This window comes from Rousettus aegyptiacus, unplaced genomic scaffold (genome assembly GCF_014176215.1).
Source record: "Rousettus aegyptiacus isolate mRouAeg1 unplaced genomic scaffold, mRouAeg1.p scaffold_m13_p_12, whole genome shotgun sequence".
In the NCBI taxonomy this organism is placed as follows: domain Eukaryota; kingdom Metazoa; phylum Chordata; class Mammalia; order Chiroptera; family Pteropodidae; genus Rousettus; species Rousettus aegyptiacus.
The window spans coordinates 86,435,543-86,461,083 of NW_023416287.1; the positions used below are offsets into that span (position 1 = coordinate 86,435,543).

Consider the following 25,541-nt stretch of genomic DNA (forward strand, 5'->3'; position numbering starts at 1 on the left):
ACCTGGCGTCGTGAGGGACAAGAGAGCCGACGCCGCCGGGCGCGTGACCTTGTGACCTTGTGACAGGGGCCTGTTTGCGTGTTTGCCGCGCCAGGCCGGCCGTGCGGCTGTCATTTTTCTAGTTCTTATTGGATCGCAAAGTGGTGACTTCGAAAGATACTTAAACTGCCGAGGGCCATGCCACCCCGAATGAGCCCAACCCCATCTGATCTCGGAAGCTAAGCAGGGTCAGGTCTGGTTAGTACCTGGATGGGAGACCACCTAGGAAGACTGGGCGGGGAGTTGGGGATCCCCTTGTCCCCACTGTTATCGGCAGCTCAACATGGGCCGCTTTACTGCGTCCCCCTAATTCCTTTGTCCCCGTCCCTCCCTACGGGAAACCCGTCTTCTCCGTGTTCTGGATGGATCCCCGCCCTTTGTAAGAGCCTCCTCACCTGAATGATATCAGAAGATTGGTGTAGAGCGACGATTCTCAACCAGAACCAACCTCCCGGTGACATTTAGCAATGGCTGAGGACGTTTTTGTCAGTCACAATTGGGGGAACTGTCACCTATGTGACCTTGGCAAAAAAGAATCAGGCAAATGCTCTGAACTTGAATTTTTACATCTATGAATTGAATGTAAACGATAGATGACCTGTGTGCAAGGCGTGAAACGCCACCGCCCGATTCAGTCACGTGGCTGGAAAGACAGGATTCAGCCCGGCTGTCAACTAAGTCTCGGGATTATACATCCTGGGATTTTTGTAAAAGACTGTTTGTTCCCCCCCAAAAGAGCAATCAACCTCCCTCATATTCTTTACAGGTAAGATTTCAGAGATCCTGGGTGTCGGGACAGTCAGCGCCCTGACCAAGCTGGTTCTGGTGAATGCCATCTACTTCAAGGGGCGATGGAACGAGCAGTTTGACAGAAAGTACGCAAAGGAGATGCCCTTTAAAACCAACCAGGTAGGGAAAGCGTTTTCAGGTATACTGCCGTTTTCTTAAAGTAATACTCCGGGAACGGTGGTGAATGGAAAACACGAATAATTTATTTCACAGTCTGCATTGTTAACCCGTTTCTAAATGTGTTTCACGCCTCCCACATATCCTTTATTGGAGAAAGGAGGAGAGAAATGAAAATAATCTTTATATTGATAGTTTCCTTTTTCATCCTTGGTCAAATTGATCTATGTCTCTGGTCATATAATCAATTTAAAGTAAATTTCTCCTAAACCTTGGAATTTTGTTTGTATTGTAGTATCATTGTCTATATTTACTTAGGTAGCTTTTTGAAAAGTCAGCGACAACTGTTTATTGCCTTAGAATTCTTGACTATAAATTCCTAACAGAACAAAAAAGGTGCATATTTATTTTTTAATTTTTGGGTATCTTTTAAAAATAAAAATTATGTGTATTCAAAGTGTACAAATGATAATTCAACACACATAGTGAAATGAGTACTACAGCTAAGTAACTTATTTCTTTACATGGTTACCTTTTTATTTTTATTTTTTTTTTTGTGATGGGAGCCCTTGAAATCTGCTCTGTTAGGAAATTTCCAGTGTTTAATACAGTAATATTAACTCATATAGTCACCATGCTATACGTTAGATTTCCAGACTTAATAAGCCTTATATTAAAAATACTTTCCTCCATTCCTCTTTGAATATGATAATGGTAGGGGTATTAGCTTTGAATTTGACCTCCATCAGCTTAATAGCATAAGGCACAAAGATTTAAAAGCCTAGAATATATTTAGTGAAAATTTTTTAAATGGTGAACCCTACACATCTTGTTAAAGTTCCCCCTTCAAGAAAATCAAAGCCATAGGACCAATTATAGAATCGAGCGAGTTTTCAGAGTAAAAGTCTAACTCCTCTGGCCTATATGGCTTCTCTAACCCGATCCTTCAGCCCAAAGGTCTGAATATGAACAAATTCTCTTAACTTAGACAAATAATTTTAATTATAAGGTCCCTGGGAGTGCTTCTCTATTCATCTTCTTAGAGGAGCAAAGAGCACAGCTTCTTTGAAACATAATGAGAGAGTTTTACGTCTCTCTGCATTCATCGGTTTATTCTCTCTCACCTGCTTATAATTGATCTCCCGGGTCAGTAGCATGTTACGCTCAATACTGACATGTGATAATGAAGGCTTTTTTTATGTATCGGCATAGATGCATAGAAGTAATTATTTTCTTATACGTGCCTAGGGGTTCTGTGAATGAAACATGTTTTTAGTGAGCTGTACTCATCTTATAGTAATCTGATTTTAATATCGTATTTTCATTAGGAAAAAAAGACAGTGCAGATGATGTTTAAGGAAGCTAAATTTAAAATGGGCTATGCAGACGAGGTGCACAGCCAGGTCCTGGAGCTGCCTTACGCTGGGGAGGAGCTGAGCATGGTCATTCTCCTGCCTGATGAGGACACTGATCTCGCCGTGGTAAGCCCCTGACAATGAGTCTGAGTGTCTAAGGATCCGGCCTGAGTGCTTTTCTTCAAGTCCATCCATGAGGTAGCATCTGAGGAGTTTGAATCTAGGGTTATTGTAACGAGTGCTGGATGAACACTATTGCATGTCTTTGGTGAGCATGCGTGTGCATTTCTATTGAGTATATATCTAGAAGCGGAATTGTGGGTAGGACAAAGTTTGATGAAGCTAGGAAGAGGGATTCCAAGAATTTAAGAACATTCTTTCTTCTGAAGAGAGGGGCCAGTTGAGAGCCTAATAATTACTGAACAATAGTAATGGAAAAGGCTGCCTATTGATGCGGGCCGTGATTCTCAAACGTTCATGTGCATATGAGTCTCATGGGGATCTTGTTAAAATGCTGTTTTGATTCAGGGGGCTATGGCCCTAGAGCCTGCACTTCTAACAAGATTCTAGGTGATGCAGGTGCTGCTGGTCGTGGACACACTTTGAGTAGCGAGGGTCCAAAGTACAGGTGAGGAGTTTATCTTAGGAGGAGAGAGATCTCATCCCATGACTGGAAAGGAATGGAGTTCAGGATGGGAGAAGGTGAATTCGGGAGGTAGGAGGTGCAGGCCAAACAGTGTGTTGGCTGTCAGGCTCATGGGGGTGGGGAAGCCCTCGGCGATAAAGTTTGCCGATTCCAGGGTGTCACTGTGCCCGCATGGCTGAGTTCAGACCATCAAGGGTTTAACAACTGACCCTCCCCAGAGCTGTAAGCCAGCGTCAGCGCTCCGAGGCACAGGATACTGTGGGTGGGCCTGCTTGATTGGCTTGGTATCCCTATGGAATCAGGAAGCCACTGGTGTAAGTCAAGAATAAGATCTGTCATGGCTACTTAAGGAGAAAATCAGGAGAGTTGAGGAATAAAGCTAATGTCCAAACAGCTTTATGTCACTGGAGAGGAGCACTCGCCTGGGCTCCAGGTATAAAGGGAAAGGGGGGGATGCAAGTGGAAGCCCCTCTCGCTCCTTCCTTCCTTCCCGTTGGATAAATAGAATGAGTGATGGGTCTCCGACAGTTTGAAGCTACTCCAGGGCGGGCAGGGGGCAAACTCAGATGCCAGAAGCAACGGTCCTGATGGACTCCCCATTTCTGCCGTCCCCTCCCCAGGAGCCACATCTCCCTTCCTGTTCAGACGGTCCCTGGTTTCTACCCTTTCCACGGGCCAGAGTCCTGAGCCATGCTCTGTCTTTCTTTTGTCACACAGTCTCTCCAAATCACAGGGACGTGTATCACATGAATATAATTGAATATAATTAATCGGTCCTGAGAATTCTCTATACCATAAAACATTTAAAATAAATGTGGTACGCATGGGTTTTTTTATTTGTTTCTTTTTTTTAAGCCTTTCTTTCTCTCAGGATTCTTCTAGTAGTTCTACTCTTCTATCCATATAACAGGGAAAAATGCAAGAATTTGAGGGGAAGTCTCAGTAAGATGTCTTGGACCTGAACTCCCAAGTAGCTGCGTGTCATGGCGGAGGCGTGATGGGGCGAGGGTGGGCACGCGGCCATCGTCACCTAGAAGTTAAGATTTGACTCTTGCTTATTTCAGGTGGAAAAAGCACTTACGTACGAGAAGTTCAGAGCGTGGACAGATCCAGAAAAGATGAATCGGGGTAAGGTCCAAGTTTTCCTTCCGCGGCTGAAGCTAGAGGAGAGTTACGACTTGGAGTCCTTCCTGCGAAGTCTGGGGATGACCGACGCTTTCGAGGAGGCCAGGGCAGACTTCTCTGGAATGTCGATCAAGAAAGATGTGATGGTGTCCAAGGTGGTGCACAAGTGCTTTGTAGAGGTCAACGAGGAGGGCACGGAGGCGGCCGTGGCCACGGCCGTGAGCATGGTTGTGGGCTGCAGCATGTGGATGCCGCCAAGGTTCTGTGCAGACCGCCCCTTCCTCTTCTTCATCAAGCACCACAAAACCGACAGCGTTTTGTTCTGTGGCAGGTTCTCGTCTCCATAACGAGGCGCCATCACTGCGCCGACACTCCTTCCCTTTCGCTCCACCTCGCCTTAATTCAGATTTTGCTGACCAAATCGGTGCTGTGGCTGAGTCTCAAAAGTAAAGTGTGTCCACCTGGGGAGACTGTGAAAGTGTTTACTGAGCATTCCACAGCCATCGAGAATAACTCAGGCCTCCGATGTGTAGAGTTTGGGGCTCCGCTCATTCTGGAATGTGGGGAGCCCCTCCCTCTCACTGACTGCCCTCACCTACCCTTCACAGGGTGGCCAGCTCCCCTCGAAGCTGTGCCCCTGGTTCGTGGGTGTCCTTAGGCACACGTCAGGGATCCACAGCTTAGCCCTCTATCTGCTCGTCCATCCTGCCATGTCCCCAGAGCTCTGCCCCGCACCAGGGCCAGGTGCCAGTGTCCGTCATCTGTCATAGCTGAGAGAAAGTGTCTGTCCCTTGTCACCATCAGACAGCCCTGCACGTCCCATGTCTCACACGGTTCTTCATGCAAACAGCTCCTTCAGATCAGATTTTGGTGACCAAATCGGTGCTGTGGCTGAGTCTCAAATGTAAAGTGCGTGCACCTGGGGAGACTGTGAAAGTGTTTACTGAGCATTCCACAGCCATCGAGAATAACTCAGGCCTCCGATGTGTAGAGTTTGGGGCTCCGCTCATTCTGGAATGTGGGGAGCCCCTCCCTCTCATGGCCGGCCCTCACCTACCCATCACGGGGTGGCCCTGGTTCGTGGGCGTCTTTAGGAGCGCGTCAGGGATCCACAGCTTAGCCCTCTATCTGCTCTTCCATCCTGCATTGACTGCAGAGCTTTGCCCAGCACTAGGGCCAGGTGCCAGTGTCCGTCACCTGTCACAGCTGAGAGAAAGTGTCTGTCCCTTGTCACCATCACACAGACAGCCCTGCGTGCCCCATGTCTCGCATGGTCCTTCATGAAAACAGCTCCTTCAGATCCTCTTGCCATCACTCTCAGATGTGACTTCAGGGTCTCGGCTGTGAGCCCCGGGGCTGGGCTCGGAGACAAATCTCTGACGCATGCCATGTGTCCCCCTCCGTCCCCTTTGCGTCTGACACATACACGTGGCCCCAAAGGAGCACACGCCCAGCACCCCTTGGAAACACGGACCCCTCTAGTTCATCACATACGGTCCGACATGGCTCAAGCGCACCTCTTGCTTAAAGGCAGACCTCCCTACATTATTTTATGATTAAAAAGAATTTGTGTCACGGCAGCAATTTGGAAACTACAGAAGTATACAAAGAAAACTTGAGTCTCGCACAGTTCCACTATCCAGGTGCGTCATTGCTGTCAGCAATGACCTATATCCTTCCTTCTTCTCTGCATGCAAATAGAAGTTAGAAACATTTTAACATGGTTCATCCTATGCTTCTGTAGTTTCTTTCTACCCCTACTTACTGTGAACCTTCTTCAAGACAATTATCTTCCTATGTTATCCAATTGATGTGTCAAATGTCTTTATTTTCTGTAATCAATTCTAATTTAGATAATTAAAATTACTTATGTACTTTACTGTTATGAATATCCTAGATATTTGTTCATATTCTTTATATTTTTAAAGAAACATTCCTAAAAGTGATACCGTCAACATAAAAGTCGGGCACATTTTGAGGCTTCTTCCACCTCTAATTTAAAAAAATCTACAGTTTTATTGGGATATTATTTACACAGAAAACCTTTACATATTTAATATGTACAATCTGACATGTTTCGATATATGTATGGGCCCATGAATCCATCTCCACAATCAAGATGGTGAACATAGCTATTGCACCCCCAAACTTCCTCTTGTACTTAGTAACTCTCCTTGGTAATTTTTCCCTCTTGCCCTCCCCTTTCCCACCCCCACCATTTACCCTTATTTCTCACTCAACCACTGATCTGCTCTCTGTTACCATACATTAATTTGCATTGTCTAGTATTCTCCATGAATGGAATGAAACATTATCTGCTGTTTTCTGTATGGCTGCTATTGCTGAGTACTTTTGATCTTCATTCATATTCATATTAATACCATGTTCCTTTTTATTGCTAAATATTTTGTTATATGGATATACCAGCATTTGTTTATCCATCCACCTTGGTGGACATTTAGGCTGTTGCCAAGATTTTGCCTATTGCAAATAAAGTTCTTATGAACATTCACACGTTGTTGTTTCTTTGGTGAAGAGACGCGGGGGTGGATGTCTGGGCCATATGGAAGGGGCAAACAGTTTAGCAGTTTCTTTAAAAATGAAACATATACCTCGCATAAGGCCCAAAGTGGCTGAATTTTTTAACATCCCCAACAGAGCATATGAGCACACCAGTTTCTCTACATCCTTGCCAACTCTCGGTCCCATCAATGTTGTTATTTTTGGTCCATAGTGGTATTTCACTGTGGTTTTAGTTTGCATTTCCCCAGTGATGAATTAAGTTCAGCATTTTTTTAATGTTCTTATCTGCCATCTCTATATGTTTTTTGGGGAAATGTCTTTTAAATATCTCTCCAACTTTTTTTTTTGCTTTTTTGTTTTATATTTCTTATAGTCTTGAGAAATTTTGTATTATGGATGGCAAATCCTTTATCGGATATATGATTTGTAGGCATTTTTATTCCACGTTGTGTCTTGAATTTTTGTTTTGATAACATTGCCTTTCAAAGAGCAGGAGTTATGAATTTTGATGAAGGCTAATTTACCACGTTTTATTTATATGTCATGCCTGTGTTATTCCTAAGAACTCTTTGCCCGACCCAAGGTGATCAAGACTATCTCCTGTGTTTCTTCTCGAAGTATCACGACATTAGATTTTACATTTATGTCTATGATCCATTTTAAGTGTGTATTTTTGCATATGTAGAAAGACTATCTTTTCTCCACTGAACTGTCTTTGCACCTTTGCCAAAAGTCAATTGACACTATGTGTGGATCTATTTCTGAACTCTATGGTTTCCATTGTATTTGTTTATATTGATGCTAATACACATTGTTTTGACTATTATAGCTAAATAAGTTTTTAAATCAGGTAATGTAAATCTTCTAATTTTATTCTTATTTTTCAGTCGTTTTGACTATTTTCATCTTTGCAGTTCCTTAGAAGTAGCTTGTCTCCTGCTAGAATTTTGATTAGAGTTGTGTTGAATCTAAACATCGTTTTGGAGAAAGTAGGTATCTTAACAATATTGAATCTTTCAACCTATGAACACGGCATTTTTCTCCATTTAAAAAATTGATCTCAGTATCATTTTGTTTTCAGTATACAGCTCTTATACGCATTTTGTGAGACTTATCCTTAAGTATATACTGTTTTTACGCTATTATGAGGAGTATTGCTGTTTAATTTCAACTTTTGATTTTTGTTGCTATTGTGTAGAAATATAATTGTCTATTGTGTTTCAATCTTATATTCTTCCAACTTGCTACGTTCGCTGGAGACAAAAAGCTTTAGGAACCTTTGTAACCGGTTTTTTTTTTGTTTGTTTTTTTGTTTTTTTTTGCTTCTGGCTCATTTTCAACGTCAAGTCTCAATTTAAACTGCTCTTGCATACACGCCCTAGATACGAATTCCGTGTGGACTAAGCCAGGAAAAACGAACCCATCCCTCTCTGGGTGGAGACTTCCAGAACCACCCCCGGAAGACCCGCCAGCTGCGGCGCCACGCCGGGCGCGCTCAGGCGGGGACACGACGCTGCGTGCGAGGAGGCGCGGGCTACTCCCGGGTCCAGCCTCGGGATGCGCAGTCAGAGGCGCAGACGAGGCTGAGCATCCTCCTCCCGAGGCGTCGCCGGGATCGACGCGGACTCAGAGCGCCCAGCGCGCTGGACCAGCAGCCGAGGCCATCGCGGCGGGACTCGCCCAGGTACCGAGGCTGCGAAGCGCCGGCGTGGCCGGCATCCCACGGTGGACGCCCCAGCCTGGACCCGGGGTGGGAGGGAAGCGGTAGCGATGGCGGGAGGCGGCCCCGCAGGGTGCCCGCGGAGCTGGGTCGCAGGGTCCCCGGGCCGCGATATCCGAGCGCCCCGGGGCGTCTTCAGCCAGCCGCGGCCGCGAAACCGAAGCGCGTGAGCGCGGCGCCCCGCCCTGGGTCACGGGGCGGCCCGGGTGGGCGTGACCCGCGGCCGGCGACGCCGCTGCGCTGCGATTGGCCAGCCGCGAGGGGGCGGGGCGCGCGCGTGCGCAGGGCGCGGCAGGAAGGCGCGGGCGCGGGCTGCAGCCGGGCCGGGTCACGTTCTGGAGGCGCCGGGCCGCTGACCCGCCGGCAGGGGCGCGGGTCCCTCTGCGGTGCGGCTGGCTGCCCTGGCACTGTCCCTGCCCCGCCGCTCCGAGTCCTCTCGTCGTTCCTCCTTCCCTTACCGTCTTTTTGTGTTTCTGTTTTCCTTCTATCCTGGGTCTCTCCCGCCCCCACGCGCCTCCTTTCACTTCTCTCATCTGTTTTTCACCGGCTGCTTCCCCTCAATTTGAAAAAAATGCATCCCCGCCCGTCTTCCCCTGCTCCGCGGCTTCCCTGATTCCCAGCCCCTCTGCCACACGGCTCACCCCGCCCCCCCCCCCCCGCCCCGATTCCCCGGACCCTCACCCCGGGCTGAGGCCGCTGCAGGCCCAGGCAGTCTCAGCTCTCAGGCCCTTATGCCCCATCCCCCCTTCAGCCTCTCTTTTCCCCTACCACACCCCTGATTGCTGAGTCTGGGGACCTGTTTTCTTCCTCTTACCTCCTGCTATTATTGGACGTCTCCAGAAGTTGGTGAATTTCGGCTCTTCTGTCTTCACTGTACCTTCTGAGGAATGTCATCCCGTTTCCTAGAATCTCCTAGGATCCGGATGGTGCAGCTCCCAGCCTGTCGCTCCAGGACTCCGTCTTAAGTAACCCACCTCTGTCCCCTGCTGTCTCCCGCACATGTCTCACGTGGAGTGCGCCCCTGCCCCATTTATGCCGGCTCCTCATATAAACTTCTGTGGTTTGTGGCCCACCGTCGGCATGAATTAGCTAGCAGCCTGTGAGAAGATAAACTCAGGCACACTGAAAAAAATTAAGCGTTTCTTTGAGCAAAAATCCACTTGAATATGGCAGCAGATGGAAAGGAGCTCTGAGGAGCTGTGCAAACCGGGAGACTCTTCTGGGCAGGAGGGGGCAGAAGCAGGAAGTGATACTGGCAAAAAGGCAGACTCGTCACTTCGCTTTAGTGGACAGTGACTTCGCTTTAGTGGACAGTAGGGTCCACCAGGCCGATGGCCAAGTAGTGCTGATCGCCAGCTCCTGACTGCCTCGTTTAAGATTCTCTTTCTGGGAGAGCTGAAACTGATAACATCTGGGTATGGTGACCTAGGGCTTAACGGAAGTGATTCCATTTTGGCCTCTGGGCTTGTTTTAGCAACCTGGGCACCACTCTCCACTTGTTCCCAACCCCTGGTGGGATCCGACTCGCAGACACCCAGCGGGCTGGCCGGTTTTCTGCCCTCCAGTGCCGGCTCCTCCTCTGTCTTGCGCAGTCACTCACCCCTGGCGGTGGTCCACCAGCAGGCTCCCCAGCCTTTTCCAACGCTTAATGGTGAGCCACGGGATTTTTTGAAAACTCTTTGTATTTTATAAAACCTTTGTTTAAAAACCTTGGATGGCTTCCAGACCACAGATCAAGTTCAGATTTCTAAAGCTGGCCTCAGGGGCCCATCCTGCCTCTCTCCCACAGGACACCACCCAGACCCGCCACCTGGGCCCCACCAAACCATGGCGCCCCTGCTACGTTCTACGCACCCACCAGGCCCACAGCCAAAGCCTTAAAATTCACCTCGCCCTTTTGCCATGTTACAGAAACTGCTGCCTGACCTGTACAACCAACTTGCTGCTCACCTGCTCTGGGGCTTCCTCAGGGAGTTTGCGCTGCTTTTCCATGTCCGTCCCCGGCTCTGTGTCTGTGGTCCCGTTGCAGATCACAGGGCTGGCTTGAAACCATTCATTTGTGTCTACGTGTCTTCCCCCAGGCTGAACGTGCCCGGTCTGGAATCATGGCATTTATTGCTTGTTTTCTCCTCCAACTCATGTCGGGAACATTCTCCATAAATGCTTTTTGAACAAATTCACTTTAGGATGTGTGTCAGCAGAGAGGCAGTAGAGAAGGACGTTGGCAATCGTCCAAGGCCCCCAGGAAGAGAGTAATGGCACCTGCTAGAGGCAGAGGGCTCGCTTTTGCGGTCAACTCTGCCACTCTTACTTTAAGACCTGAGGACAGTGTTTAACTGTCCTGAATTTGTCTGCTCACTTGTAAAAAGAAAACTAGTTCCACGCCAATTTATTTTATTTGCTGGAAATCAAAGCTTTCCCCTTTGCTGTGTTTTTAATGACACAATTGAATTGTGACATTAGCACTCAAAAGTATTATTTTATCATGAAGTTAATAACCTTTTAGATTTATTGGGCAAGGTTCGTTTTGTTTAAAGCGCAATCCTCTCCCAAGCTTTAATGTACAGATGAGGCTGGGGCACCAAGGAGATCTGGAGGGAAGAGAGTCATTCTGTTACCTGTTCCAGCCTGTCTTTTCCAGCGGTGTGCTCTGGGCCTCACCCTGGAGGTGCACTTGTGTGTGCCATTGGGTGTCACTGCTGCGGGGCGGACCCTGGTGGAAAATACTATGTTACTGACGGACACCTGGGCGTTGAAAGGAATGGAGGTGAGGAAACGAGGTGAAGAAAGAGGAAGCACGGAAGAAACCAGAAGTGGGCGTTTGTAATTGATGTGAAATTGATGTGATACTCCAGTTCATTCCTCCGCCTATTCAGGCAAAACACACACACGCACACGCACACGCACACGCACACGCACATGCACACGCACACGCACGCACGCACACGCACGCTCAGACACCATTCTAAGCTTATGCCCGCCTCACTCTGAGTCCACAGCTCTCTGCTCAGTGGGGATCAAATCCAGGTACCTGTGTGTCAGCCATCTCCAGGTCCTGTTCTCCTTCTCTGGGTCTCTGGTGCCACGTTCTGGTAAACCCAGCGCCCTGATGTGTGAATATTCCTTCTGGCTCCGTCCTAGCCCTTTATTTTCTGAAATGTCCTCAAGCGTAAGGTGAAGACTGAGGGGACAGAGGCGGCCCGGAGGCGGCCCGGAGGCAGGCCGGACGGTGCTCCTCCGTGGGCCTCGCCCCCTGCAGACACGTCGGCCGTCCAGCGTCTGCAGCCTGTGGGTTCCAGCGGGGCCGCTGAGGGCTCCAGAGAGGCTTCATTCATGGTGCGAGGACACTGAGGGACTTGAACATTTTGTCCTCTAATAAATGACCTATTAAGTATCTAGAACTGCCGTAAAAACTACTCTTAGTTGGTTGACATTTTAACACAATTTTTTTTTTTTTTAAGCTTTAAAGATTCTGCATTGGTTTGGGCTGTGTTCTGTTTTGAATGTGGTCTTCGCGTTTTTTTTGTTTTGTTTTTTTTTAACCCCACATTTTTTTTTTTGTTCTTCCTAAACCAGAGACATCTCTTCTTGAAAAAAAATGTCCTAGGAGGAAGCTGTAAGAAAACTATTCATTAGTGGAGAGGCTATGCTTGAATAGTTGTCCCCCATCCCATCTCTGTGGCTCCCACTCAGCTCCCCTTTCCTCTCCTAAAACTACCCTTAAACCGCAATCCCCCACTTCCCCGTGACCCCAAGGGACCCCCGTGGCCTACTAAGAGGTTCCTGACTGCTCTGTGAGGCACTTCCGGTCCTCGGGGAGCCTGGGGGAGGAACGATCACGTGGTGGTCCATCCGTTCATTAAAGTGAACGTGCATGAAGACCCGCACCTCCAGGTGGATGTTCCAGGACTTTTGGTTTTGCTTATTTGCTACTTTCCTAAACTGAAGCATGGTTTTCTTGTGTAGTTTTACAATTTTTTGAGTTAAAAAATTACATGAACATGTAAAACAGAGGATGAAATGATGAAAAATAGCTCGTAGCATCAGGGGATTGTGGGCGATGACTTGTCTTTTCATTCTCCAAAATGTCTTCAGCTGTAACAGCAAAGAGACTTAGGGAAATCCAGATGAGTCGATAGACTTTACTATTTTATTGAGTAGTAGCCCAGGTTTCTGTAAGGTTTAATAAAAGTAATTAATGCAAAACTTATAATAATTTACTGACATTCTAATAATAAGCTATAACAATTTTTCACCGCTGGAGTTTCATCCCTACCTTTGCAAGAGCCAGGTGTGTTGCCGTCGCTACACTGAGGGAAGGCGTCAGCAGCCGTCGGAGGGCCTCGGGGCCCTGCAGAGGTCCTCTTGCTAAGGGTGGTGCCAGTCAGCCTGGATTGGTGACTGCGAATAAACCACTGTATTCATTAGTTATTGATGCTGTAACACCTTACCACAGATTTAGTGCCTGAAAACAATAGTTCTGGGGGTCAGAAGTCCAAAATAGGTCCACTGAGCTGCACTGTTTCTGGAGGCCGTGGACACAGCCCGTTTCCGGGCCTTTCTCAGCCCGCACAGGCTGCCTGCGTTCCTTGGACAGTGGCCCTGCATCGTTCTGACCTTTGCTTCCCTTGTCACGTTGCTTTCCCTCACTTTGACTTTCTTGCCTTCCTCTTGTAAGGACCCTGTACTGACACTGAGCCCAACAGGATCATCCAGGAGAATCTCCCCCTCTCATGATCCCTAACTCAATCCCCTCAGCCAAGTCCCTGTTGCCATGTAAGATAATGCAGTCACGGGCCTGGAGAATTAGACTCGATGTCTCTGGGGTGCAGTTACTCTGCCGATCACACTCCACGTCCACCGACGGGTGCTGGTGACTAGGTGACGTGACGGAGCATTGGGCTGATGTGCTTCCGTGTTGTGTTTTTGATACAGACTTTCCCCGATGGAGCGTCTCGGGGAAGCCAACGGCATTTTTGCCATCAACTTATTAAAAATGTTGGGTGAAGAGGACCGCTCGCGGAATGTGTTCTTCTCTCCCCTGAGCGTCTCTTCTGCCCTGGCCATGGTCTTCATGGGGGCCAAGGGAGACACAGCCGCCCAGATGGCCCAGGTAGGAGCGCCCATCGCCAAGGGAAAACCGCAGTCTGTTTCGCTCTGGGCTTCCTCAGAACTGGTCCTGTCCCACCTCCAACCAGCAGACGACAGCAGTGTGGCTGGTCTTTTCTTTAGATTAAAGACATTGACGTGTTGTAGCAAAATTTGATTAAGGTAAACCATAATTCCGTCCCACAAGAAAAGGTAAGAATTAAAACCGTTAAATTTAAAGTTTTTGCTAATATTGTATTTTGAATTGAAATACAGCTGTGGAAATGAGCATTTTGTCAAGCGGGTTATTTCTGGTGCGCGATTATGCCTAAGTGGAAGAAGAATGCAACGTAAATGAGGAGTTCTATCTCCTGCAGTTATTTGGAGAAAATATAGGATCTGATTGATCAGAAGTAGGCTATGTGCAACCTCAGCTACAAATGAAGTAGAGGATGATGCTTTAGGGGAGGAATCCTTAACTGCTTCGTGCCTTAGATGGTCTGACAGCCTTGGGAATATGTTCCAGAAAATTTCATATGTGCATCATTTTGCCACTGATTTCTAGATGGTCCAGACGCTTTTGGAAGTGTGTTCATCCCCTGGTTGCGGCGGACCCCCCAGGGTTGTTCCTTCCAGTGCCCTAGAGGATTGAGGCTTTGGATGGGACTTGTAGGGAGACACAGGAATCACCCGAATCCTCTCTCCGACTGGACATTTAAATCACACTCTGGGCTGGAAAACTATGAAGTTGCTGATGGAACAGTTCTCCTTGTTTTTCCGCTGATTGTTGTGGTTCCTGGGGTTGAGCTGGATTCATTCTGGCTCCCCACGTGTTCTGTTAACTTCCCTCCTTGAGTTTCAAACCCTGCCCTCCCGATGGCCTGGTGGTCTCTGGTAGGGCAGTGGTGTGACCCAGGGCCGATTTTACCTCCCAGGGGACAGTCCGCCAATGGCCAGTTTTGATTGTCATTAACTGAGCAATGCTGCTGCCATCTAGTGGGTAGGGTCCAGAAATGCTGCGAAACAGTCTGCAATTAACAAGACAAACATCCGGCCCAGTGTGGCTGTCGCACCCAGGCTCAGAGACCCGTGTGGACGGTTAAACCAACCTCCTTCTAGGAAAGGGTGTTCCATGATTTTCAGCACAGAGATTTGTTTGGAGATCGTTCTTTGGGGGAGTGAAACGGCACTGTTAAAAGTCTGTGTCCCTGCGTTCTCTGACCAGGCACTTTGTCTGGACGAAGGCGAAGACGTCCACCGAGGTTTCCAGTCGCTGCTCACGGAGATTAATAGATCTGGCACTCAGTGCTTGCTCAGGACCGCCAACAGACTCTTCGGAGAAAAGACATATGACTTCCTTCCGGTAAGCAGTACCTCGGTGTTGATGAAAGAGAAATAGAAAATAAAATAGACACTACTGAGGAACGCAGATAAAGTATAATTCTGCTGCTCTAAAAATGTGCCTTGAAATGCAGTGCTGTAATTATAATTTTCAATGTCGCGATCGCTTCTGGATTATGTCCATTTAAATTGTTTCCGACACATCCCTCCTGGACAGCAGTCTGTTATGTCCATCCCCCTGCACCCGGAGCTGCTCTTACCCCTTCATCCCCAACCCTCAGTGACCGCACTGTCTCCCGTATGTACGAAGCTCTCCCAGCATCACCCCTGGTTGTGGGGCTGTCCCTGCAGAGCTGGCCTCTCGAAGTCGTTTCATTTTGTCCCCTCCACTGAGTCACCCCCAGCATTGCCTGCGTCCGGACTCTCACTCCCTCGCACAGCATTACTTTAGTCGTTTCCTAACTGATCTCGCCAAGTCCAGCCAGGTATTTCTCTTCGTCTCATAAATCACAATAGTGACATAATAGGCTTTATAAAAGTGAAGTGAGTTCGTAAAACTGAGGTTTTAAATCTGCATAGTTTCTGTTTATTGCAACATGTGATTTCTGAGCCTGCCACGATTCGGTAAGCGAGGGCCAAACTGCTGCGCAACATGCGGGGTGATGACATCTTGAGATGAATGAAATAATTGGGGCAGCCCAGCCGTCTTAATGGCCGGCAGTTCCCAGACTCTGTGAGACTCAGGTGCGCCCCTGTCCTAACCGCTGCTGCCTGCTGCTCCATGGGGGTCGCCTGCTCTGGGCGTAAATGTCACTGGAGGTGAAGCTGGGTCCCTCAGGTGGCTGGGTCTTGTAGGGTAAGCATGAGCGATTCTAGGAACCTTCTGATTTTTCCATGTTTATTCTGAACATCAGCCCGATCTTGGAATATTGTGGTTGGGGAACGACTAGGGACACAGGAAGCCACACTCCGCTTTTCTGGGTTGCTTGGCTCGTCTCTCTACGTCTTCTCTCTTCTGTAGAAGCTAAAATATTTGAGAACAGGAGATGGGCGGAGGATGGGCACCGATTGCCAGGCACATTATATCTGAAGCCAAGTTTTCGTGAGGTGAGTCGTCTTTGGGTCTTCACATGTTGGGTACAGGCACTTCCTAATTTGACCCCAAGTTACTTTTCAAGGCTCATCCCCTGCCTCGATATTTTCTCTAATTTCTATACACATACACACCCACATACACACACACCTGTCAGGACTGATCACATTCCAGTCCCGGAGGACCTGTAAGATTTCTTGATAATCCGCTTCTGCCATGGAGCCGCCCAGTCATTCCACAAATGCATTTCAGACCCTGGAGTTGGTGCTGGTGATGCGAAAATGTGTCACAGAGAGTTAGACTGTGTAGTGAGTGTGGGGAGGGCGGGAGAATCAAACGGAAAGTCGCTGTGAAGTTTAAGTGTTTGGTTTATGTTCCCGGGCTGTGTGGTGCCCGCCTGCCACCGTGCATGTTCTCAGACACCTCGTGACCGCGTGTGTGTGCGTCAGCTCTCAACAGACGGCGAGCCACCCCGGGCGTCACGTCCCGTCTTCATCCTGGTGTCCGGCACCGAGCACAGGGCCAGGCGCGGGGTCGGCGGTCTGTACGTTTTTGTTCATTGCATGAGTGAGGCTTCAAGTGCAGGATGACCCGTGTAAGGCTTTCGGCTAAAAATACGTTAAGAAAAAAAAGATGTCCTCGCACTGTGGGAAGCTTCGCCGAGCGGGGCCAGACTCGGTGTCTCGCACTTGCAGGCCTTTAAGGAGTCCTGCCAGGAGTTCTATCAGGCCGCGCTGGAGGAGCTGTCCTTTGCCGAAGACCCGGAGGAGTGCAGGAAGCACATCAACGACTGGGTGACAGAGAAGACCGAAGGTGAGAGGCTTTATTTCCGTGGACCTGGCGTCGTGAGGGACAAGAGAGCCGACACCGCCGGGCGTGAGACCTTGTGACTGGGGCCTGTTTGCGTGTTTGCCGCGCCAGGCCGGCCGTGAGGCTGTCATTTTTCTAGTTCTTATCGGATCGCAAAGTGGTGACTTCAAAAGATACTTAAACCGAGTGTAAGGATATCTGCTCCCCTCCCCTGTGGATGTGCTGAAGCATCTCCCCAAAATGCTTCTCCTTGGGGGCCCGACTTGCCTTCTATCAGGGAGGGTTCTTCCCACGCTCTGAGGGCAGAATGATATTCAGATTGGGTGACAGCTGAAATAGGGCCACATTGGTGCCCAGAGCAGATCTGGTTTCATCCATGGCCCACTCCTTGCTTGGTCACCTGGCCGTGGCCCGTTGCTTTCAAGCGAGACCTTTGCCCCAGAATCTGGAGGTGCAGCTAATGGGGAGCCATAGTGTCCACTGTCCTGAGCAGAAACTGTTTCTGTCTCTCCAGAAACAGTTCAGCCCGTTCTTGACTAGAGTACAGAGTAAAGGGCATGCTTTTACGCACTGTAATAACCTAACACATAATTTAGGGACTACCAGGAAGTAGGGGAGTTCAGCCGCTTGTGTGTCCGGTGCCCACCTGGCGGGCTTGCTTCCGTCCGCTCCATCGCTGTGGCGCGTGCGCAGTGCATCAGCTCACAGTGACCTCGGCGAACATTCTGACGGCCGACAAAGTCGTGACCGGCGGAACAGAAGAGCCTTTCACGTTTCCGCCGGTCCTGGGGGTAGCGTTCTCACTGTCCCGCAGATCCCGCAGTCCCCGGTCACCGGAGCAGCCGGGAGCTCCCCCCCCATCGCCCCCGCTCCGCACACCTGTCACTCCCCGCCCGTGGCGCCCCCCACGCTTCCTTCCGTCAGGCCGACCGTCCACGTGTTTTCTAGGAGTAGTAGAGCCGGCGGGCTTTGGGGATCCCCTTGCCCCAGTCTCATCGGACAGCTCAACTTGGGCCGCTTTACTGCGTCCCCCTAATTCCTTTGTCCCCGTCCCTCCCTACGGGAAACCCGTCTTCTCCGTGTTCTGGATGGATCCCCGCCCTTTGTAAGAGCCTCCTCCCCTGAATGATATCTGAAGGTTGGCAAAGAGTGACAATTCTTAACCAGAATCAACCTCCCGGCGACAATTGGCAGTGGCTGAGGACTTTTTTGCTTGTCACAATCGGGGGAAGTGGAACTGGCTAAACATCGTATAATACACAGGATGGTCCCCATGACAAAGATTTATTCGGCCTAAAATACCGATAGTGTCCTGTTTGAGATACTATGGTGCCGAGGTTGAGAGGCTTACGGTGACAACCAAGACTCTTGGGTTATTTTCCTCATCTCAGCCGCTTGCCGCCTATGTGACCTTGGCAAAAATAGTCAGGCAAATGCTCTGAACTTGAATTTTTACATCTATGAATTGAAGGCAAGCGATAGTTGCCCTGGGTGCATGGCGTGGAACGCCACCGCCCGACTTGGACACGTGGCCGGAAAGACAGGATTCCAGCCCGGCTGTCAACTAAGCCTGGGCATTATGCATCCAGGGATTTTTGTTAAAGCCTGTTTATCCCCCTCCTTCCCCCAAAGAACAGTCAACCTCCCTCATGTTCTTTACAGGTAAGATTTCAGAGATCCTGGGTGTCGGGACGGTCGGCGCCCTGACCAAGCTGGTTCTGGTGAATGCCATCTATTTCAAGGGGCGATGGAGCGAGCAGTTTGACAGGAAGCACACAAGGGGGATGCCGTTTAAAACCAGCCAGGTAGGGAAAGCGTTTTCAGGTATACCGCCGCTTTCTTAAAGTAATACTCTGGGAACGGTGGTCAATGGAAAAAAAATAATTTATTTCACAGTCTCAATTTTTAACCCGATTCTGAATGTGTTTCACGCTTCCCAGATATCCTTTATTGGAGAAGGGAGGAGAGAAATGAAAATAATCTTTATATTGATAGTTTCCTTTTTTCATCCTTGGTCAAATTGATCTTGTGTCTCTGTCATATTATTCGACTGAGAGAACATTTCTTTTAAGCCTTGGAATTATGTTTGTATTGTATCATCGTCTATATTTACTTAGGTAGCTTTTTGAAAAGTCAGCGATAACTCTGTTTATTTCCTTAGAATTCTTGACTATAAATTTCCAACAGAACAAAAACGGTGTATATTTATATTTTAATTCTTTGGGTATCTTTTAAAAATAAAAATTGTATATATTCAAGGTGTACAAGATGACATTTCAACACAGATAGGAAAATGAGTACTACAGCTAAGCTAACTAACATATACCTTCACATGGTTACCTTTTTTTTTTTCTTTTTTTTTTTTTTTTTGTGATGGGAACCCCTGAAATCTGCTCTGTTCGGAAATTTCCAGTGTTTAATACAGTGTCATCAACTCATATAGTCACCATGCTATACATTAGATTTCCAGACTTATAAGCCTAATATTAAAAATACTTTTCTTCATTCCGATTTGAATATGATAATTGTTGGGGTCAGTAGCTATTAGCTTGGAATTTGACCCCCATCAAATTAATAATAGCACATTGCACAAAGATTTAAAAGCCTAGAATATATTTAGTGAAAGTTTTAAAAATGGTGGATTCTACACATCTTGTTAAGGTTCCTCTCTCAAGAAAATTAAAGCCATAGAACCAATTATGGAATCGAGCGACTTTTCAGAGTAACAGTCTAACTCCCTCTTGCCTATATGTCTTCGGTAACCCCATCCTTTAGCCCAAAGGTCTGAATATGAGCTAATTCTCTTAACTTAGACAAATAATTTTAATTATAAGGTCCCCGGGAGTGCTTCTCTATCTGTCTTCTTAGAGGAGAGAAAAACACAACTGTCTCGAAAATAATGAGAGAGTTTTATGTCTCTGTATTCATAGGTTTATTCTCTCTCACCTGCTGATAATTGATCTGCCAGGGCAGTAGCATGTTATGCTCATTATTTATATGTGATAATGAAGATTTTATATGTATCAGCATTAATGCACAGAAGCAATGATTCTCTTATATGTGCCTAGGGGTTCCGTGAATTAGACATGATTTTAGTGAGCTGTACTCTTTTTTAGTAATCTGATTTTAATGTCATATTTTCATTAGGAAAAAAAGACAGTGCAGATGATGTTTAAGGAAGCTAAATTTAAAATGGGCTATGCAGACGAGGTGCACAGCCAGGTCCTGGAGCTGCCTTACGCTGGGGAGGAGCTGAGCATGGTCATTCTCCTGCCTGATGAGGACACTGATCTCGCCGTGGTAAGCCCCTGACAATGAGTCTGAGTGTCTAAGGATCCGGCCTGAGTGCTTTTCTTCAAGTCCATCCATGAGGTAGCATCTGAGGAGTTTGAATCTAGGGTTATTGTAACGAGTGCTGGATGAACACTATTGCATGTCTTTGGTGAGCATGCGTGTGCATTTCTATTGAGTATATATCTAGAAGCGGAATTGTGGGTAGGACAAAGTTTGATGAAGCTAGGAAGAGGGATTCCAAGAATTTAAGAACATTCTTTCTTCTGAAGAGAGGGGCCAGTTGAGAGCCTAATAATTACTGAACAATAGTAATGGAAAAGGCTGCCTATTGATGCGGGCCGTGATTCTCAAACGTTCATGTGTATGCGAGTCTCGGAGATCTTGTTAAAATGCAGTTTTGATTCAGGGGGCTATGGCCCTGGAGCCTGCATTTCTAACAAGATTCTAGGTGATGCAGGTGCTGCTGGTCGTGGACACACTTTGAGTAGCGAGGGTCCAAAGTACAGGTGAGGAATTTATCTTAGGAGGAGAGAGATCTCATCCCATGACTGGAAAGGAATGGAGTTCAGGATGGGAGAAGGTGAATTCGGGAGGTGGGAGGTGCAGGCCAAACAGTGTGTTGGCTGTCAGGCTCACGGGGGTGGGGAAGCCCTCGGTGATAAAGTTTGCCGATTCCAGGGTGTCACTGTGCCCGCATGGCTGAGTTCAGACCATCAAGGGTTTAACAACTGACCCTCCCCAGAGCTGTAAGCCAGCGTCAGCACTCCGAGGCACAGGATACTGTGGGTGGGCCTGCTTGATTGGCTTGGTATCCCTATGGTATCAGGAAGCTACTGGTGTAAGTCAAGAATAAGGTCTGTCATGGCTACTTAAGGAGAAAATCAGGAGAGTTGAGGAATAAAGCTAATGTCCCAACAGCTTTATGTCACTGGAGAGGAGCACTCGCCTGGGCTTCAGGTATAAAGGGAAAGGGGGAGATGCAGGTGGAAGCCCCTCTTGCTCCTTCCTTCCTTCCCGTTGGATAAATAGAATGAGTGATGGGTCTCCGACAGTTTGAAGCTACTCCAGGGCGGGCAGGGGGCAAACTCAGATGCCGGAAGCAATGGTCCTGATGGACTCCCCATTTCTGCCGTCCCCTCCCCAGGAGCCACATCTCCCTTCCTGTTCAGATGGTCCCTGGTTTCTACCCTTTCCACAGGCCAGAGTCCTGAGCCATGCTCTGTCTTTTGTCACACAGTCCCTCCAAGTCACAGGAACGTGTATCACATGAATGTAATTAAATATAATTAATTGGTCCTGAGAATTTTCTGTACTAAAAAACATTTAAAATAAATGTGGTACAGATGTTTTTTTTTTTTTTAAAGCCTTTCTTTGTGTCATATCATCCTGCTGTTCTACTCTTCTATCCATATAACAGGGAAAAATACAAGAATTTGAGGGGAAGTCTCAGTAAGATGTCTTGGACCTGAACCCCCATCTCGCCGCGTGTCATGGCGGAGGCGTGATGGGGCGAGGGTGGGCACGCGGCCGTCGTCACCTAGACGTTAAGATTTGACTCTTGCTTATTTCAGGTGGAAAAAGCACTTACGTACGAGAAGTTCAGAGCCTGGACGGATCCAGAAAAGATGGATCGGGGTAAGGTCCAAGTTTTCCTTCCGCGGCTGAAGCTGGAGGAGAGTTACGACTTGGAGTCCTTCCTGCGAAGTCTGGGGATGACCGACGCTTTCGAGGAGGCCAGGGCAGACTTCTCTGGAATGTCGAGTAAGAAGAATGTACCTGTGTCCAAGGTGGTGCACAAGTGCTTTGTAGAGGTCAACGAGGAGGGCACGGAGGCGGCCGCGGCCACGGCCGTGGTCAGGAATTCTCGCTGCAGCAGGATAGAGCCTAGGTTCTGTGCAGACCGCCCCTTCCTCTTCTTCATCAAGCACCACAAAACCGACAGCGTTTTGTTCTGCGGCAGGTTCTCGTCTCCATAACGAGGCGCCATCGCCGCGCCGACACTCCTTCCCTTTCGCTCCACCTCGCCTTAATTCAGATTTTGCTGACCAAATCGGTGCTGTGGCTGAGTCTCAAAAGTAAAGTGTGTCCACCTGGGGAGACTGTGAAAGTGTTTACTGAGCATTCCACAGCCATCGAGAATAACTCAGGCCTCCGATGTGTAGAGTTTGGGGCTCCGCTCATTCTGGAATGTGGGGAGCCCCTCCCTCTCATGGCCGGCCCTCACCTACCCATCACGGGGTGGCCCTGGTTCGTGGGCGTCCTTAGGAGCACGTCAGGGATCCACAGCTTAGCCCTCTATCTGCTCGTCCATCCTGCCATGACCCCAGAGCTCTGCCCCGCACCAGGGCCAGGTGCCAGTGTCCGTCATCTGTCACAGCTGAGAGAAAGTGTCTGTCCCTTGTCACCATCACACAGACAGCCCTGCACGTCCCATGTCTCACACGGTCCTTCATGCAAACAGCTCCTTTGGATCCTCTTGCTGTCAGCCTCAGACGTGACTTCAGGGTCTCGGCTGTGAGCCCCGGGGCTGGGCTCGGAGCCAAATATCTGACGCATGCCATGTGTCCCCCTCCGTCCCCTTTGTGTCTGACACATACACGTGGCCCCAAAGGAACACACGCCCAGCACCCCTTGGAAACACGGACCCCTCCAGTTCATCACGTACAGTCAGACATGGCTCAAGTGCACCTCTTGCTTAAAGGCAGACCTCCCTACATTATTTTATGATTAAAAAGCATTTGTGTCACGGCAGCAATTTGGAAACTACAAAAGTATACAAAGAAAACTTAAGTCTCGCACAGTTCCACTATCCAGGTGCGTCATTGCTGTCAGCAATGACCTATATCCTTCCTTCTTCTCTGCATGCAAATAGAAGTTAGAAACATTTTAACACGGTTCATCCTATGCTTCTGTAGTTTCTTTCTACCCCTACTTACTGTGAACCTTCTTCAGGATAATTATCTTCCGATGTTATCCAATTGATGTGTCAAATGTATGACTGTCTTTATTTTCTGTAATCAATTCTAATTTAGATAATTAAAATTACTTATGTACTTTACTGTTGTGAATATCCTAGATATTTGTTCATATTCTTTGTATTTTTAAAGAAACATTCCTAAAAGTGATACTGTCAACATAAAAGCGGGCACATTTTGAGGCATCTTCCACCTCTAATTTTAAAAAATCTACAGTTTTATTGGGATATTATTTACACAGAAAACCTTTACATATTTAATATGTACGATCTGACATGTTTCGATATATGTATGCGCCCATGAGTCCATCTCCACAATCAAGATGGTGAACATAGCTACCGCACCCCCAAACTTCCTCTTGTACTTCGTGACTCTCCTTGGTAATTCTTCCCTCTTTCCCTCCCCTCTCCCACCTCAACCATTTACCTTTACTTCTCACTGAACCACTGATCTGCCAGCCTGCCAGGTTGTTTTATGATGCGCTAATATAACCTCAAGGACACATTGATTTAGGGTTTGTTCTGAAGACAGAAGGCCACCGGGAGCCAAGGCAGAGACAAAGTCTGAGGCATCTGGTCCAGCCCATCCACTCTCCATAGGCTGCATGTGTCTCTCCAGGTTGCAGCTGTGCAATGCCCGGGTGTGTTAGTCCAAGCAACATTTTGTCTTCCTGTAGACGTCTTCCTGGTCTTGTGGCTGTTATTGTTTGTTTAATCGACTGGTTCTTGGAATCCTTGTTTCCCTCCTGCCTTTAATTTCTCCAGAGCTCAGTTTTAGGAAGAGAGTCAAACTCTTGCTTTGTGCCTTCTCTGCAGAACACTGAGCCATGTTTTTAATGATATCTGTGATAACATGTCAAGGCAAGCAAACGCACACACACACGTGCATAACACACACAAAAGCCACCATCGCCTAATTTGCCGTACACTCATAGGCCTCTAATAAATTTGAATTCACTCTATAAAAAAATAGAAATTATATTTTATAGTCTCTAGATTTAAAAAAGTCTTAATACCAAATCTTGTCAAAGATCAATAGCAATTTTCATACAAAGCTGGAAGGAGCAGAAATTGGTAAAACCACTGAGAAAAGGAATCTGGCATTACTTAGTAAAATTAAGTATTTGTACCTACTATGACCAAATACTTCTCTCCTGGTTAGAAACCCTAGAGAAACTGTACGTGCAAGAGACATGCAAAATTATGCTCATAGTAATATTGCTCATCATGGCAAGAAAAGATGTAAAAAAAAAGAAAAACCCTAAAGAAAACACTGAATTATTAAAATGAGTAGGTCATGCATATTGTATTCCTGCAGCGGAATCAGGGTCATTGCCTTGCTCACCTCTGGGGCACCGTTCACGTTGTTGGCACCTTTCATATAGAACAGAATGTCAGTGGCGTCTTCTGAAGGTTGTACAAATTTGTGCAGAATGCCATATATTAGGGAAAATGAATTAATCATATCTACCAGCATAAAACAATGCCCACCAAAAATAACAAGTATCAGTTGCATTTGTGTAAAGTTAAGTAATAAACAAACTGAATATCGTGCTGCTTTGAGATATATATATATACATATATACACATACACACACATACACACTTACATACACACATATATACACATGTATAATAAAGCTATAGAGAAAAAATTAAAAATATTAATACAAAAATATAGAATAGTATTAAGTTTAGGGCCAGGAAGGAATGCAATCAGTTAAGTCAGCAGGGAGCTCTAAAGTTATTCATGAAACTCTGTTTTTGTAAGCTGGGTAGTGGATATTAGATATTTATTTAATTTATTACTAACTTTTAAATACACATACATGTAATCCATTGCACTGTATGCATAATACATTTCACGATGGAAGGAAATTTAACAAAAGAGTGGAGAAATCATGGTATAACATGATGCGGTGAGAACAATAACCAGCTAAGACAGATAAGAATAAATATTGTAAACTTATAATCAAACTCAGTGTAACTTCCTTATTAAAAGACAAAATCTTTTAGACCTAAAAATGAAAAAAGGATTTTGCCAAATGTGGATTTAAATTAGCATCTCTTGAACAAAGTGGCACAGAATAGGAATGTGAAATGATACGCAAAGATACATCAGGCAAATTTAAAAGGACAGCAGTAGGGAAATTATTAACAGTATTTAAAAAAGTAGACTTTAAGGAAGTGAATTAAAATGGATAAATGCTATCATTTGAAATACAAAATGATTCATAGTGAAGAAAAATTTAAATTTAAACATGCCTGTTTTAATACCACAAACAGATGAACATAGAAAATGCCATAAAAATTGCATGAAAAAGTTGAATATTACACTGTACTTTACACTGAGACCCATTTTTGTAGATCTTCATACCTCTGAAATTAAGATATTTCTTGATGCAATTGCTATTATCCATACATGCCTGTATTTAGCCATAGATGTCTATATCTTTTTTGCCTCAAGTTATTGTTGGTGCTATATATATTGAGTGTAGTCGCCATTAATTTTTAAAGATTACATTATTATTTGGCATTGAAAAAAATTATTGTGAATGCCTGAAATTGTTGGACTGAAACAGTATTGTGAAATTTGATATTAGAGAAGCAAATATTTATGTTTGGAG

At 46.9% G+C, this 25,541-nt stretch overlaps 1 protein-coding gene across 7 annotated transcripts in view; it reads left to right on the plus strand.

The window, feature by feature from the left end:
- SERPINB8 (serpin family B member 8) overlaps nucleotides 1-23,008 on the plus strand; it is a 31,050-nt gene extending 8,042 nt beyond the window's left edge. For 2 of the 7 annotated variants that reach the window (XM_036230106.1, XM_036230105.1), the window contains exons 5-7: nucleotides 806-948; nucleotides 2,274-2,426; nucleotides 4,011-6,583. In XM_036230106.1, the coding sequence (XP_036085999.1) occupies nucleotides 806-948; nucleotides 2,274-2,426; nucleotides 4,011-4,418 (704 nt within the window). In that variant the 3' untranslated portion in view covers nucleotides 4,419-6,583. Of the gene's footprint in view, nucleotides 1-805; nucleotides 949-2,273; nucleotides 2,427-4,010; nucleotides 6,584-8,074; nucleotides 8,279-9,050; nucleotides 9,966-13,249; nucleotides 13,428-14,627; nucleotides 14,766-15,747; nucleotides 15,851-16,531; nucleotides 16,650-18,308; nucleotides 18,452-19,793; nucleotides 19,947-21,511 lie in introns of those variants that run through there. The other 5 variants (XM_016118934.2, XM_036230108.1, XM_016118935.2 and 2 more) reach the window with 5 other exon arrangements.
- Nucleotides 23,009-25,541: the final 2,533 nt, after the last annotated feature.